A 15,996-nucleotide genomic window follows, 5' to 3' on the forward strand; every position below is an offset into this window, starting at 1 on the left:
TATTACTAATGTGCCAACAGGTGCCTTTCTAATGTCCTTGATAGTTTGTCATTTTTCTTTCACACTCTTTCTTAATGTCCTAATCTCCCTTTTTTATGTCCTTTCTTAAATTATTTACATTCCCTCAGAAAGACCATGGGGATAGATGAAGCAGGGAACAAGTATCATGCAAAATCTTTCAAGGTTTTGATTAAGGCACACTGTTGAGGGAGAATTTAGAGAGCTTTGCTCTGCATTTAACCTCCTACATTGCAACAGTGACTAAACTTTAAAAGTTCTTCATTGGTTATAAATGAATTTGGGGCATCCTGAGGTTGCGAAAGCCACTATAAGAACAGAAGTCTTTCTTTTTGTTTGTTATTATCTGGCTCTGCAGGCAATACATGCTCCTTTTTCACTGTTATTTTCTTTAAAAACAGTGGTTTCTGGCAATTATATTGTTTCTATTTAAGTTGAAATTTAAGACATTGTTTCTACTATCTCTTTGTGAGCTCCTAAAACCATATTGCAGCTGTAGTTGTGGGCAAGGCGGCACTCAGTCAACCACTTGTTGCATTTCAACTAATGCTATCCTGAGAATAGCTGCTGGAGTTGACTCTCCTTCCCACACTAATAGATAGGGCTCAGATAATAGCATGTGTGGAATTGCAAGCACAAATGTATGCCCCACATCCCAGCCTTTTGCCACAGTGTAAGCATACTGCAAAATCCCCATGTCTTGCTAATCAACAAAACCCAACTTAAGTACTGTAACTGACTAGCTGTGGTATAATAAAGCTTCTATTGGACTATATTTTTAATCCCGCTTGTGAAATGTCCTGGGTAAAAATGGCTAAGAGGTAACTTGGTGGAGAAATGTGCTTTGGGCTTTCATTGACCAAGCGTTTTTGATCTCAAAGGGTTTGAAGGGAACAAAAAGGTAAACTTCTGTAGAAATCTAGTCCAGCATGAAAACAGACAAGCTGCTGCATGAGAACTAAAAAATAAACTTCCTAGCAGAAAGCCAAACCCAGATACAGTTAGAAGCAAAACAAAATAACTAAATACCAAGGCCACTGTGCTTTTCCTGCTTTAGCAAAACGTGGCTTTGGAATGTTTAGAAACTGATAGGAGTCTGAATGTGACACTCTGACCTGATCTGGGTGGGCAGATGGGTACATGACATCTTTTGTAATTGGGGCGTTCAAACAATAGTGAGGTAACGGTTGGGTTAAGCTAGTCTCTTTACATAGCAAAGCCTATGAAAAGATAAGAAGTGATTCCCTAAGCAGAAAAGGGTACAGATATTTGACCAGAGGAAGTTTGGAACCATCCCACAGACAAACCTTTGCAAAAGGCTGTGCAAGGCGGAGTGATCACGTGTGTATGTGTCACATTGACTTGTGTGTTGATGATAGGCGCACGGCCTTTTGTCATTGTTACTTGGACATCACACTTCTATCCAGAGTGTAAAGGTAATGCTGTTTTGCTTTGATACCACTGTTCAGCCATATGTGTCAAGTCTTACTGAGTAAAATATAACCAGTGTCACCACTAAGAGTTATCACTTTGAATTCTTGAGAATGAAGGGATTAAAAGGTTAATTGTCTATGACCGCAGGCCCCTCCTCCCCCACCGGACCAAATTCCAACAGCAGTTCGGTTAATTTTAGAGTGTTTAAAATATGCAAAGAGATGCTGAAAATTGCAGGATGGGGCAGATTTGAGTCCTTCATTCACCTCTTGAGCTACCTTCAATTCCAGCATAGAACCATGACAGCATTAAAGTCTCTCTGTGCCAGTCACACAGAAAATGAGATTTGGAGAACCTTCCCTCAGTTGCTAATTTGAATCAATAGCATAAAACTGCACCATAATTTAGCACAGAGTCATTAATTTTATTCAGAAGGGCCAGAGGGAGAGCTGAAGTGGGGAACAAGAATCATAAAAGATCTTTCAAGATGTTGACTAAGAAGCACTATTCAGGTCGAATCCAAAGAGCTTTTCTTTGCAGGCAATCTGTGATATTATTGATCTGACAATGCTTGAATCTAAGAGGACTTACACATTGGAAAAGTGTTCCAGTTCCCAGTTAAGGGAAGCAACATCTCAAGAAGCATAAAAATCCACTCCTGTAGCCAAGAATGTATGCAAGGAGAGAGGTCTTCTGATTGGCTAATTTTGCTAGCTTTACATTTTACCTGTAAACTATCTGTTGTTGCCTCAGAATGCTGCTGTAACCCTTTGATTAAAATTACATCATCTTCTTTTAGGTGATGCAGTTGGATGGATTCCATCAGCTCATGGAGTTCAGGATAGGTGGAAGTCACTTCCTAGGTGAGAAAGCATGAAGCAAATAAATATATTGTCTATGTATCAAAGAAATTGCAGAAACCAATAATTATGAAATCAAAGTAATAGTCAGGCCCTAGGTTTTGGAATGAAAGACTGGACCAGAAATTTGGTTGACAAAGCTGAAAAGCATTCTCCCTTAAAAATATTTCATTTTACTGTAACTTTCACATTTTATGACTGAAGGATCCAAAAATAATTTTATGGTCTCACAACATTCTAAATTACTTTTCAGCCAATCAGGAACTTTTGAAGGTTGGTTACTGATGTACCGTAGGAAACATGACAGTCAATTTATGCACAGCAAGGTCCCACAAAGAGCTGTGATTTAAAAGATCAAGTATTCTGTTTTTAATGATGTCAGTTGTGCAATAAATACTGGCTAGGACACTAGAGGAATTCATCCACTCTTCTGGAAATGCTGCCATAACAAGCCAGATGGAGCTTCAGTTTAACATCTTGCCTGAAAGACAGCATTGTTAATAGTAGAGCACTCCCCCCAACAAGGCACTGATTATGTACTAAATTCTGCGGTGGAGCTTGAACCCACAATCTCTGACTCAAAGGAGTGCTAGCACTGAGCCAAGGCGGACAAAGACCACAGAACAGCTTCCTTCTGTACTGTGAAGTTTTATTTTTCTATAGCCGTTAGTTGTAGTAACCTTCCTAGTTTTGAAGGAGGTGCCCTTGGATTTCACACCTCATTAAAATACCTACTGCATGAATGTCAAGGACCAAGGTTTCATGTGTCTACTGAAATATCAGATATGTCATTAAAATGAAAATTTGACACACTGGATTAGGCAACTGACAAACCAGGTAGAATGGTGCAAGGAGATTGCTGATTGATTAGGATAGGTGTGTGCAAATAGATGAGACTTGTTGGGGAAGGGCAGTGTAGGGGAGAAAGACAAATCTCTTTCCTGAGCAAAGCACAATCAATCAATCACTGACAAAGGAAATGGCTGCTATTATCATTATGCCTTCCATTTCCTTTTGACTCTTATCAAAAATTGCTGCCAGCAGCACAACTTGTTTATTGTTGAACCTAACATTTTATTCTGGCTATAGACAGACCAAATTCTCAACTCACTGGTATAGTGCAACTTTTACATCCTTGGTTTGAAAGGAACCTTCCTTAATATCAGGGGAAGGCCAGAATGGAAAAAGCTTGAAGTGATTTTGCAGGAACTAGAAGTGTGCAAATTGATAAACGGGATAGATTTGGGACAATTTTAACTTGGTCTTTGTCCATTGTAAGGTGATTTGCAGTACAAATAGGGCATGAAAATGACCAGAGTCATCTTAGCCACCCAGTTCTTACAGAAAATTCCAAACTCTCTCCCCCAACACCCCCGCCCCCGCCACCACCCCTGCCACCACCCCCCCCACCCCCCCCCCCCCCCCCACGTCCCGCTGCCGGGTTAAACGCTGGACTTTCTTTTAAAGCAGCATGAACTTCTTTTAGCTTATTCTTCACACTCAGCTTCTATATCCCAACATCTGTGTTGTTACATCCAATTTTATAGCCTGTCAGGAAATCAGTGAACCCAGTTTTACTTGAGCACATGATTCTGCCACCAGGCTACAGAAAACCCATTTAACTACATAAACAACTAGCAATCTGGGGATAGATACCCATGTCTTGGGATCAGAATTAAAAGGACAGTATAAAAGCAGCTTTTGCTGCTTTTAAAAATCTTAGGTTAAAGAACATTTTAGCCAGTAATGAGATTTGACTTTCTTTTCTTGAACAATGTCACTCAGAGCATCCCCTAGTGATCAGATGTGGCACTGCTGCCCTTCATTCTCCATGGTAACCCAGGCAACTGATTTAAAAAAAGCCGAGAACCCACAAATAATTCTGAATGTGGAACTGATAGAATACAAAGTAAAGGAGTTTAGTTGATTGTGAGAGGTTTGTCATGATGTATCAATTTGATCACTTTTAACACAGTGCACAAAAGTACAGTTTACAACTGTGGTGGTGGTAGATTAAAAAATTACTGACTGTAGACTGCTAACGACTTGAGATTTTTTTTTAAAAAGCACACCTTCTGACCAATGAATTCTCATTTTTGACAAGAGGCCGAATTTTACAGCCCCGTTGGAATGGGGGCAAGGCCAGAAAACGTGGTGAGCCGTTCAAAATTCCATTGACTTTGGCTGGGCTGCAGAAGCCCTTAGGGCAGGAGGGGATCATAAAATTACTTTCCTGATTTTCTGGACCTCCCACCACTTTGAAGCCTATACCGTTAGTCAATGGGTATATCTCTGGTGATTTTTGGAATCAAGTTGAACTCACCACCACTCCAACCTTATTTTCCTTTTGGTTTGACAAATTGTGGCAATTTCTCAGGGACAGAAATGCTTCAAAAAAAAAAACCAGACTGCGAACATCCTCACAGACATGGATGCAATCAGTCTTAAAGAAAAAAAATCGACCGTAAAAGGCAGACCTCAGAGACTTCCATCAAGGAAATTGAAAGGATTTTAAAACCTGCACTGTAGCTGTTTATTTGCTTTTTTTTAAAAAATCTCTTTGAGGATATTAATTAAATAAACAAATTTGTAACTGGGACACGTAGAAAGCAACAAACTATTATGAACACTTCTGCCTTAAGTTCAAGTGTAACCAACAATGGAAGTAATTAAGGTCTGAAAAGCTCTGACAACTTTCTCCTCCTACTTCCACCACCCTCCCACCACCTGCCACCAATTTGATTGATTCTGGCCACATACCTGCATTCCCACCTTCCAAATGATCTAATCCATGGCCACCGGCAAATCTCTGGAACATTGCACAAGGACTGGGGATGTTGACAATGCAGAACATCACAGCCAAGCTTTGCCAAGTCAAACCGTGCCACGACAAGTCACATTCTGTTTACTCAACATCCACACACATGTTCTAAAAGTAGCCAGGAAATTATGGTCTTCAGCAGAATCTCTGACAGATCTTTGCCATCCCAATGTTGACAGTTTAGGTGCCCCTGCAAGCACCCCTCCCCAGACCCACCTGAGATATACTAAAATATTTAAATATGATTTACATTTGACTACAATGCTTGCTGAATCAGAAGTGAGTGAAAAACTCCACCAGCATTCTTTAAAATGGATTACATTCTACAAGAAAATGCAGTCTCAATTTCACTGTTGTATTCTGCATTAATTCAGTTCCATTTTTAAGGCTTCTAATGGTGCATATTTTAAAAGATGTTCACATTTTAATGTAAAAAAAAACAGCCCCTCTAACTGATACTTACATTGATTTGTAAAAGTTGAAAAAAGTTAGGTAAGCATGTGAACAACAACCTATTGTATTCTGTACAATTTTGGTCTCCTTATCTAAGGAAGGTTATACTTGCCATACAGAGAGAGCAATGGAGCTTCACCAGACTAATCCCTGGAATGGTGGGGGATTGTATTAAGAGGAGAGATTGAGAAGACTAGGTCTGTATTCCCTAGAGTTTTGAAGAATGAGAGGTGATCTCAATGAAACTTACAAAATTCTTACAGGGCGAGACAGGGCGGATGTAGGTAGGATGTTTCCCTGGTTGGTGAATACAGAACCAGGGGAAAGAGTCTCAGAATAAGGGGAAGGCCACTTAAGACTGAGCTGAGGAGGAATTTCTTCACTCATAGGGTGGTGAGTCTTTGAAACTCTCTACCCTGGCAGCGTTGTGGAAGCTCAATCATTGAGCATGTTCAAAACAGAAATCAATAGATTTCTGGGTACTAATGACCATCAAGGGATATGGGGATAGTGGGGAAAAATGGAACAGAGATAGATGATCAGCCATGGTCTGTTTTAATGGCGAAGCAGGCTCGACAGGCCAAATGGCCTTCTCCTGCTCATGTTTTCCTACTGCATCAGCATCCTAGGTATATTCCACACTATCCACTGCAGAGATTAGTGAATCTGTTTCTCAAACAGAAGATCCAACGCTGCTATCACTCACAAGCAATGTTCCCCGTTCACCCTTGCTCAGTAATGTTCTCAGCCACTGACTCATTATCATATTTTTCCTCTCCCTTCCCTAGCTTGGTAGTGCTTCCCAGATTCTCCTCTGATCATGCAGCATATTTCTGTAGTATAAAGGGTTAATGGCTATTATGCTAATACCTAGAGTGCATCATCAGTGATGTCAGATGACGTCAGATCACATGTAACTGGAACCTGAGGGAAGAAGGTTCTAATGGAGTGCTGCTAAAGCCTGTCTCAGTAAATAGTCGATAAACGTTCACTAGTTTGCAACAGCATGGTTTCCAGCTCTCTGCTATCAAAGACTCTCGTAATGTGGTCGAGATAATAATACATGGTAGCAGTGGTCTTACTAAGGATCCCAGTTGACGCTGATAAAGGTGGGAAAATTGAAGACTGTCGGGCTGGTAGAGCACACTCAAGAAACACCTGCAGCAGCAATCGAACAACTAATCACGACCAGGGTCCCACGACAGCCAACTAGAAAGTACACAGAGGCATGGAGAAAATCTTGCCTCTGCCCAAGTCCTGACCTCGTGGAGTGTCTTGATCAAACTAGGCACTGGAGAAACTGACATCACCAATTCAGTCTTTACCAGACTGCCTCCGGACTTGCTCAGAAACCAGATAAGAATTAGGTAAACGTTCTCCTTCATGCAATTGACAAATGAGCTGATAACATTTTAAGAAGCCAGCGCATTGAGGAAAAAATGACAAAATTTGAAGAAGTCATCAAAGCCTTTGACACCTACTTTAGGCTACGGCGCAATATTGTCATTGACTAGGCCAAACTCAACCTGCGCAACCAGGAACCTGGTGAGAACCCAGTCACTGACCTCATCTCCTCTGGAGATCTTCCCTCCACAGCTTCCAAACTCAGACTCCCAACACTGCATAGCCCGCTTCTACCTCCTTCCCAAAATCCACAAACAGGGCGGTTCTCGTAGACCAATTGTCAGCCTGTTCCTGCCCCATGGAACTCATTTCTTCCTATTTTGACTCCATTCTCTCTCCCCCCTTGTCCAGTCTCTTCCCACCTACATCTGCGATTCCTCTGACACCCTAGGTCAAATCAACAATTTCTGGTTTCCTAGTCCTAACCTCCTCCTCTTCACTATGGACATCCAGCCCCTCTACACCTCCATCAGGCCCCCTCACACAATTTTTATCAGTGCTGCTTCCTACTCTCATCCAGACCTGGAAAAAATTTTCGGTTTTGCTTCCAATTTCTACCCATCTCTCACCTTCACATGGTCAATCTCTAACAATTCCTTCCCTTCTTTGACCTCTGTCTCCATTTCTGGTGACAGACTGTCCACCAATATTCATTACAAGCCCACCGACTCCCACAGCTACCTCGACTACAGCTCCTCACACCTTGTTTTCTGTAAGGACTCCATCCTATTCTCTCAGTTCCTCTGCCTCTGTCACACCTGTTCTATGATGCCACTTTCCAAAACAGCGCTTCTGACATGTCTTCCTTCTTCCTTAACTGAAGGATCCCCTCCACTATGGTTGACAGGGCCCTCAACCGTGTCCAACCCATCTCCAACACCTCTGCCCTCATCCCTTTCCTCCCTCCCAGAACCATTATAGAGACCCCTTGTCCTCACTTTTCACCCCACCAACTTCCACATTCAGAGGATCAACCTCTGCCATTTCCACCAACTCCAGCATGATGCCACCACCAAACACATCCTCCCCTCAATCCCATCAGCATTCTGTAGGGACCGTTCCTTCCATGACACCCTGGTCCATTCCTGCCTCACTGCCAACTCCTCATCCCCTTCCTGTGGTACCTTTCCATGCAATCACAGAAGTTGCAACACCTTCCCCTTTACATGCTCCCTCCTCACCATCCAAGGCACCAAACACTTCTTTCAGTGAAGCACTTCCTTCACTTGCACCTCCTTCAATTTGGACTGCTGTTCCCAATGCAGTCTCCTCTACATTGGAGAGACTAAATGCAGACTTGGTGACCACTTTGCAAAACACCTTCACTCAACCCTCATGACCCAGACCTCCCTGTTGCTTGCTATTTCAACAGACCACCCTGCTCTCATGCCCACATGTCCGTCCTTGGCCTGCTGCAATGTTCCAGTGAAGACCAACCGCAAACTGCTAGAACAGCACCTCATCTTCTGATTAGGCACCTTCCAGCCTTCCAGACTTAACATCGAGTTCAACAACTTCACACCATGAACTCTCTTCTCCATCTTTACCCCTTTTTACATCCAATTTTTAAAATTATTTTTTCCCCAAACCCTCCACCCATCTGTCACTTGTTTTTATGTTTTACTTTCACAGAATTCTAACCCTTGTTCTGCTATTAACACATTCTGCTATCTTACCTTTATGCCACTATCAGCACCTTCTTTAGTCTGTAACACCACCATTAACACTTGCTTTATCCTATGTTCATGACATCTTTGTCATATTTTTCCTTGGCTCTCACCTGCTGATCTTCTATTTTGCTCCACCCTCTCTTAAACAGGATAAAATCCATCACATTTCTACTTCTCTTTAGCTTTGAATGTCATACGGACTTGAAATGTTAATTCAATTTCTCTCTCCACAGAAGCTGCCATACCAGCTGTGTTTTTCCGGCATTTTCTGTCTATTTCAGATTTGCAGCATCCGCAGTATTTTGCTTTAACCTGGTGAGAATATTGATTCTTTTATAAACAAACTGCATCACTTAGCAGATAACTGTGAATATGGGACATTAAGAGAGGAGCTCTCAGAGACTGCATTGTAGTGTGGGCGATTGATGAAGCATTCTCAGACTTCCTACAGTCCAGAGAAGATCTCACTTTGTCCAAAGCAGTACAGTTAGCCAGGTAGGCTGAACATCACGAGCAAAATAGGCTAGTTATCTGGCGTGATGGGGAGCCTTCCTGGGGGTACATTACCGACTTGGTCCAGTTCGTGAACCATACAGCTATCAGCGCGCCAGCCAGAAAACAGACCGGTGGTCGGTGCTACTGTTCCATGTCCATGTTGTGGTGGGAAAAGAAAACCTCATCGGTGCAAAGCTTGACCAGCCATTAATGCCGAGTACCATTCCTGCCACAATGGGAGGGCTTTTTAAAACTAGCATGGTGTTGCAGTCATTTTCAGGTCAAAAATTTAAAAAGAGGGGCTGATCAGATCAAGAGTGTCCAGGAAACAGAAGATCCAGAGGATCACAAATTGCCTTTCTTGGGTGAAACTGCAAAATCTAAGGACATCTTTTGGATTGCGGACTTCATGGTTAATGGCCACAAAACCAATCCTATGTCGGACACAGGTGCAGAAGTGTCCATTCTGTAACGTGGCTGAAACCTGAATTTCTCCAACCATCTATGACTCTACTGCATGCTCCAGGGGGCACTCCACTCAAGGTGCAAGGGCAGATGACTGCTATATTTTGCTAAAGGGGATGAGAAATTGCAGCAATTCTCTATGCTTTCCCAAACCATGAGTGATTATTACTGAGCCAGGGCACCTACCTAGATTTGCAATTTCTTTACAGGATAGAAGAGCTGAACAGTCAGGCTAAATTGGATAAATTCAAAGGGAATTTCAAAAGTTGTCCGGGGCAGCTCCACACGGCTAACTGCATTACTTTAAAGCCAAGTGGTATGTTTATTTACCCCACAAAAGGCTCCCCCACTCTCTCTTGTAAAAGGTGAGGCAAGGGCTTTACTCCATGCTACACCAGGAAGTGATACCACCGGTTATGGAACCCACTTCTTGGTGCTCCGGCATGGTACCTGTTCCCAAGCCTAATGGCTCACTTCGCATTTGTGTGGACCTCGCCTATCTGAACAAGGCCATAGGGACATAAGTCCCATTGCATGTGTTGATGAAAGCCTGGCAAAGCTTGCGAGGAGCTGAGTTTTCATTAAGCTTCTGGCAGCTCCCACTAGATGAGGAGTCAGAGTTGTTAACCACATTATGTCCTTCGGCCGATATGGTTTTAACCACCTACCATCTGGAATAACCTTAGTACTCATCATGATTCAACATGCCAGGACTGGCATTTTGGAAAGGCTGGATGGAGTTCTCTGCCATATGGACAATATTCTCATTCATGGATCCACCACAATGCCAAAGTGTGAATGGTGTTGCAACATTTACATGCCTTAAATTCATCATAAATACGAGTTCTCTAAACCCACTATATATTTTTTAGGCCATACCGTCCACACATCTGACATCCAAGCAGACCCCCAGAAAACCACAGCCATCAAGAATTTCCCATTGCCCCTTAATGTTACAGAACTTCAACATTTTATGGGCATGTTTTATCAGCTAGGTAAGTTTCTCCCCAATCTTGCACATATCAACAAACCATTATGACAACTTCTGAACCAGGACCTTGTACTTAGATGAACACCAGCAGAAGGCATTCGATACAATCAAGGGAATGCTCATGTCCACGGAAACACTGGCAATTTGAGACCCAGGCCTACCCACCATAGTCGCAGCTGACACATCGTCCATTGCCCTAGGGACTGTATTGTTCCAAATTCAGTGTGACGGCTCTCACAGAGTGGTATATTATGCCTCCAGAACACTGAAACAGAGTAGTATGCTGTCATTGAAAAAGACGCCCTGGCCATCACATGGGATTGCAAAAGGTTTTTGGATTATGACGAGGCCCAGGGACTCAAATTTACATTCCAGACCAATCAAAAGCCAGTAGTCACCCTGCTTAACACCAAGGAATTGGCAACGATGCCACCCTGCATTCAAAAGTTTCGATTACGGCTCATGAGATTTGGTGCCAATACAGAATACATCCAGGGTAAGAAGCTGATCACAGCTTGTCCCACTTTCCCCCTGGGGAAACCAGCACACAATATATACTAAAATAAAAGCAAAATACTCTAGATGCTGGAGATCTGGAATAAAAACAGAAAGTGCTGGAAAAATTCAGCAGGTCTGGCAGCATCTGTGGAGAGGGAAACAGAGTTAACATTTCAAGTCCAATATGATTCTTCTGAAGAAGAGTATATGGTCAGCCAATGTTCCTAGCAATTGTGTTCTGAAGCAGGACTTTGAACAACATCTCCATCTGAGCCTCATGGATGATTTGTTAGTCTGCAATAACCGGATTGTCCTTCCCTGGTTAGACACTCTCCAATGGCTGCACCAAGGATACCTGGGTAAAAGGAAGTGCAGGGTTACAGCCCGCAGTTCAGTCTGGTGGCCAGTTATCTCCAAAGCTATTGAGACAGGATTTCTAAGTGTACTACTTGTGCCATTCATAGGTAAGACCACAAGGAGCACTGATGGCATCCTCCTTCTCATCCCTATTGTGGGAATGCCTCAGGATAGACCTTTTTGTCTTCAAGGAGAAAACCTTTCCTATCGTCATGGATTACTACTCTCACTGGATTGAGGTCGAACAGGGCCTACCTCGATAGCAGCTATTAATGTGCTCAAGGAAATTTTTGCCACACATGGCATCCCTGATTTAATCTGATAATGGCCCCCTGTTCGCCAATGACTACTTCAAATGCTTCAGAGACATATGGCTTTATTCAAATCACCAGCTTGCCTAGGTATCCACAAGCAAATGGTGAAACTGAAAGAGGAGTCTGTACTGTCAAATTCCTGTTGAAGAAAAAGGACAAAGTCAACCTGGCCCTGCTGAGTTAACAGCCGATACCACTGCAGAACAATCTGGCTCTATCAGAACCCTCAATGGGTAGGAGATTACGTACACAGCTCCTGAGTCTCCCATACCCTTTGACCACGTCTCAAAGTGACAGAGATAGAACAGGTGCGAAAAAAAGAGGACCACTACCAGGCACGCCAGGCCTTGACACATAACTGTTGCCACAAAGCACAGGATTTACCAAAATTCTCACAAAGACAGTCTATCTGGGTTCGAGACTGGAACCAGTCTGGTCAGGTTTTGGGTCAGTCCATTCATCCACGTTCCCGCCTGGTGCACACTAACCATGGAGTCCCCCGGCAGAACAGGTCCACTCTGGTATCCACCAGTAGACAGCCTCTACAGGAACGGGCTGACCACCCTGATGACCGAGAAGACAACCTGGTCAACTTACTGGATAGTTCACAGGCTCCTTCACAAGAACATTATGCTCCTAACCCTTTTCCCCACAGGAAACAAGAACGTGATCCGGCAGACTAGTCAAACCACCACAGCATCTTTCGTTATGACTCAGGGAAAGGAAGAATGACTTGTGGGGGGAGGGGGGCAGGCAAGTAGGATGTGTAAATAATTAATGAGTAAAACAAAAAATTGGAGGGAAGGTGTAGTATGAAGGGCTAATAGTTATTATGCTAATGGTTACAGTGCATCATCAGTGATGTCAGGTCACATGTAACTGGAACGCAAGGGAAGAAAGTTCCAATGGAGTCCTGCTAAAGTCTGTCTCAGTAAATAGTGTAAATAGTCAATAAATGTTCACTAGTTTGCAACAGCAGTTTCCAACTTGATAAATAATCAAAGGCGCCAGGAGCCCAGTTATGATAATAATACAATTTCCACAGCCTCATCCTGGCCAACTTGACCCAGTTGGGAAGAGTTGACAATATGATTTCACCAGATGTCCTAGTCACTTACTTCTTTGAGGGGCATCACAATTCGTTGCTCATTTTTTTCAATCACAACCTGACAAAGTTTCTTGGTGCTGTGCAGCCAGTTGATTGGATCTGACATCTGGTGGAGGGGAAAAGTGAACAGAAATACATCAGACAGGTAGAAAAATAAACTACGTTCATATACTCTTGTGGCATCATAAAAATATACCAATGTACTTGGGGATGGGAGAGGGTAGGGGGTGTTAAATAACTTTCTAGGCAGCTTGTAAATCTGGAACTTGGGGTGAAATCAGTGAGTATGGGTCACCAAAGGGTAACTCAATTAACCTATGTTTTTGTTTTAAATTAATTCATTTGTGTGGACATTGCTGGTTAGGCCAGCGATGTCATTGCCCATCTCTAATTGTTATTGAGGTGCTGGTGAGCTGCCTTCTTGAACCTCTGCAGTCCCTGCGTGTAGGTACACCTACAGTGCTGTTAGAGAGGGAGTTCCAGGTTTTTGACCCAGCAACAGCGAAGGAACGGCGATATATTTCCAAGTCAGGATGGTGAGTGACTTGGAGCGAAACCTCCAGGTGGTGGTGTTTCCATGCATCTGTTGCCCTTGTCTTTCTAGGTGGTAGTGATCGTGAGTTTGGAAGGTGCTGTCTAAGGATGCTTGGTGAATTCCTGCAGTGCATCCAATTGACTGGTAAGGATCTCAATGATCCACTGACTTGGCTGCTGGGTATTGTAAACATCCAATTAAACTAACTTAATTGTTGGTAGAAAACACATATAATCCACCAACAGAGAAGTTCGTGCAATAGGTACGAGGCAAGACAGCTCCAGTGATCATTCCAGTTGGATTCTGTATTCATTAATTCAGGATCTCCAAACTATTAAAGTTAGTGGCAACAATCCACCAGTTACAATACCATGTTACCAAACATTGAAGACAACACATACATTAAAATTTGTTAAACAACCCTTTTATGTTTTTGTTGAAAACCTGCAGCATAACAGTGGAAACCTGTGAGATACATACCCTCATGTTGCATGCCACATCATTGTGAATGGCACTTTTGGTTGAGTTCAATTTCTGACCAAAAGAAATTGCCAATTGCATTTTACAAAGACGATGGGCAGAATTGACCCAGGTTTGCATCAAGTGCAGTAGCGGGCCACAATGGCAGCTTTTCATGCTGTATCGTCCCAAACTTGCCACATTAATTATGCATTCTCAGGAAACATGTAATTTCTAAGATGGGTGGGTCTCACTCGTCCGCCAAGCCATCATCTCACTGCTTCATCACGCTGGGCACCATATTTAAAGTCCAGCCGCACGTACACTTCTCAGTGCTTTCAGCCCACGACTGCTGCAAAGGTGACATGGCCGTGAAAGGCAAAAAGGCTGCAGCCCCCAGATTCAATGACGCGTCCCTCGAGTACCTTTTGGGCACAGTGGAGGCTTGCAGTGATGTCCCCTACCCCTGCTCTGGCCGCAGGGCGGGCAGCAGCATCACTAACCCGGCTTGGGAGGTGGCGGCGGTGGTCAGCAGCAACGCCCTTCAAAAGTGGGCAGCCAACCAGTGCCACAAGAGGATGAATAATTTCTTCTGTTCTGTCAGCGTAAGTCACTTTTCTCATCACTCTCCAATCACACACTCACAAACCTATCACACATCCAAGGGCCCTCACTCACTGTTGGTTCAAGGGACATCACCATTCACTCTCTCACACACACCTTCATTGTCTTCATCCCATCCATGGGACCACACACACATGCCAAGCATGCTTACCATCTGGCCTGGAAGGCATCCTGCTTACACTCTCCATCTCTATTCATGCAGGACAAACTGGCACACGACAACAGGGAGAGGTCACCTGGTGGAGGAATGCCTGAAATCAAGTTTATCATGGACCTTTAAAAGAGAGCCATCCAGCTGGCCGGCAAGGATCTGGACTGATCCTGTGCTGACAGTAAAGTCGGCGGTGCTCAACCAAGTGAGGATCCAGCAATGCACCATCCATCAGACAACCATGCTGCGAGTGAGGTGTCCTGTTTCAAAGACCACTGTCATGCACTAATTATCTCCCCTTGCTTCCACAGGCACACCTGGGAAACAACCGATGGAGCCCATGACCCAGGGCCTCCAATCAAGCACTGAAGAAAGCTCTGAAGAGGAATCTGGAGGCACCCTCCTTGAAGTCCCATCACAGCGCTCACCCATACCCTCCACCAGCGCAGTGACACACACCTCGGTGGGACCTAGCTTTAGAGTAGCCTTGGGACTACAATCTGGTGAGCACATCGCATTTTCTGATCCATAGTAGGTGGAGGCAGGGAATTCCCAGGTCCCTGGCACTCGGAGGACTGCTGGAGGCCAGATATTTGCTGCATCTGAGTCAGATGAAGAGCTTCTGGACTTGGTAATACCTCAGTTGCTGGAGCTGCAAAGGCAAGCTCGGGAACAACAGGAAGAGAGGTCGGCTGCACTCCTCAGATTACAAGGCACGATGGAGGAGTCCATCCACTTTCAGTTTGAGGTGATAACACAGGCATGCCAAAGCACCTTGGTCAACACTGATAGGATAGCGGCCACTATGGAGACCTTGGTCCAGGACGTCGCTCCTGCACTGCTGCACGGGCTCAACTCCATCACTGACGCCATAGTTGACCTCCAGCAGTGTGTACGTGAGAGGGGTGCAGGGCAGCTTGATCGCACTCCAGCACCCCTTCTCCTCAAGGAGTCAGCCAGGGGCGCTTGGGCACCCATAGGGAAGAGGATCAGCAGGTGTACTTATCGGAGGAGACCTCTAGCTCCCCCATCTCCTCCTCAATCAGCTCCTCTCCCATTGCAGCACCAGGCTGTAAAGGGCATAGCAGGCAACAATGATGTGTGCCACCCTCCGTGGACTGTATTGCAGGGCTCCACCAGACTGGTTCAGGCACTAGAACCTCATTTTCAGCATCCCAATGGTCTGCTCCCACCAAGGTACGAGTTGCAGCGTGAGACTCATTATACCTTCACTCTGCTGCAGTCTGAGGCCGCTGCTTGGGTGTCATCAGCCACGTCCTCTGCAGGTAGCCCTTGTCCCCGAGGAGCCATCCCTGCAGCTTCTGTGGACCTTGGAAGA

At 44.2% G+C, this 15,996-nt stretch overlaps 1 protein-coding gene across 4 annotated transcripts in view; it reads right to left on the reverse strand.

Moving 5' to 3' along the window:
• Positions 1–15,996, reverse strand: part of LOC121281964 — a 124,002-nt gene that overhangs the window by 87,121 nt on the left and 20,885 nt on the right. For all 4 annotated transcript variants that reach the window (XM_041195251.1, XM_041195252.1, XM_041195253.1 and 1 more), the window contains exons 2-3: positions 12,899–12,994; positions 2,180–2,311 (exon numbers count right to left, since the gene is read on the reverse strand). In XM_041195251.1, coding sequence (XP_041051185.1) covers positions 2,180–2,311; positions 12,899–12,994 — 228 coding nt within the window. The remainder of the gene's footprint in view (positions 1–2,179; positions 2,312–12,898; positions 12,995–15,996) is intronic.

This window comes from Carcharodon carcharias, chromosome 9 (assembly GCF_017639515.1).
Source record: "Carcharodon carcharias isolate sCarCar2 chromosome 9, sCarCar2.pri, whole genome shotgun sequence".
NCBI classification, from domain to species: Eukaryota; Metazoa; Chordata; class Chondrichthyes; order Lamniformes; family Lamnidae; genus Carcharodon; species Carcharodon carcharias.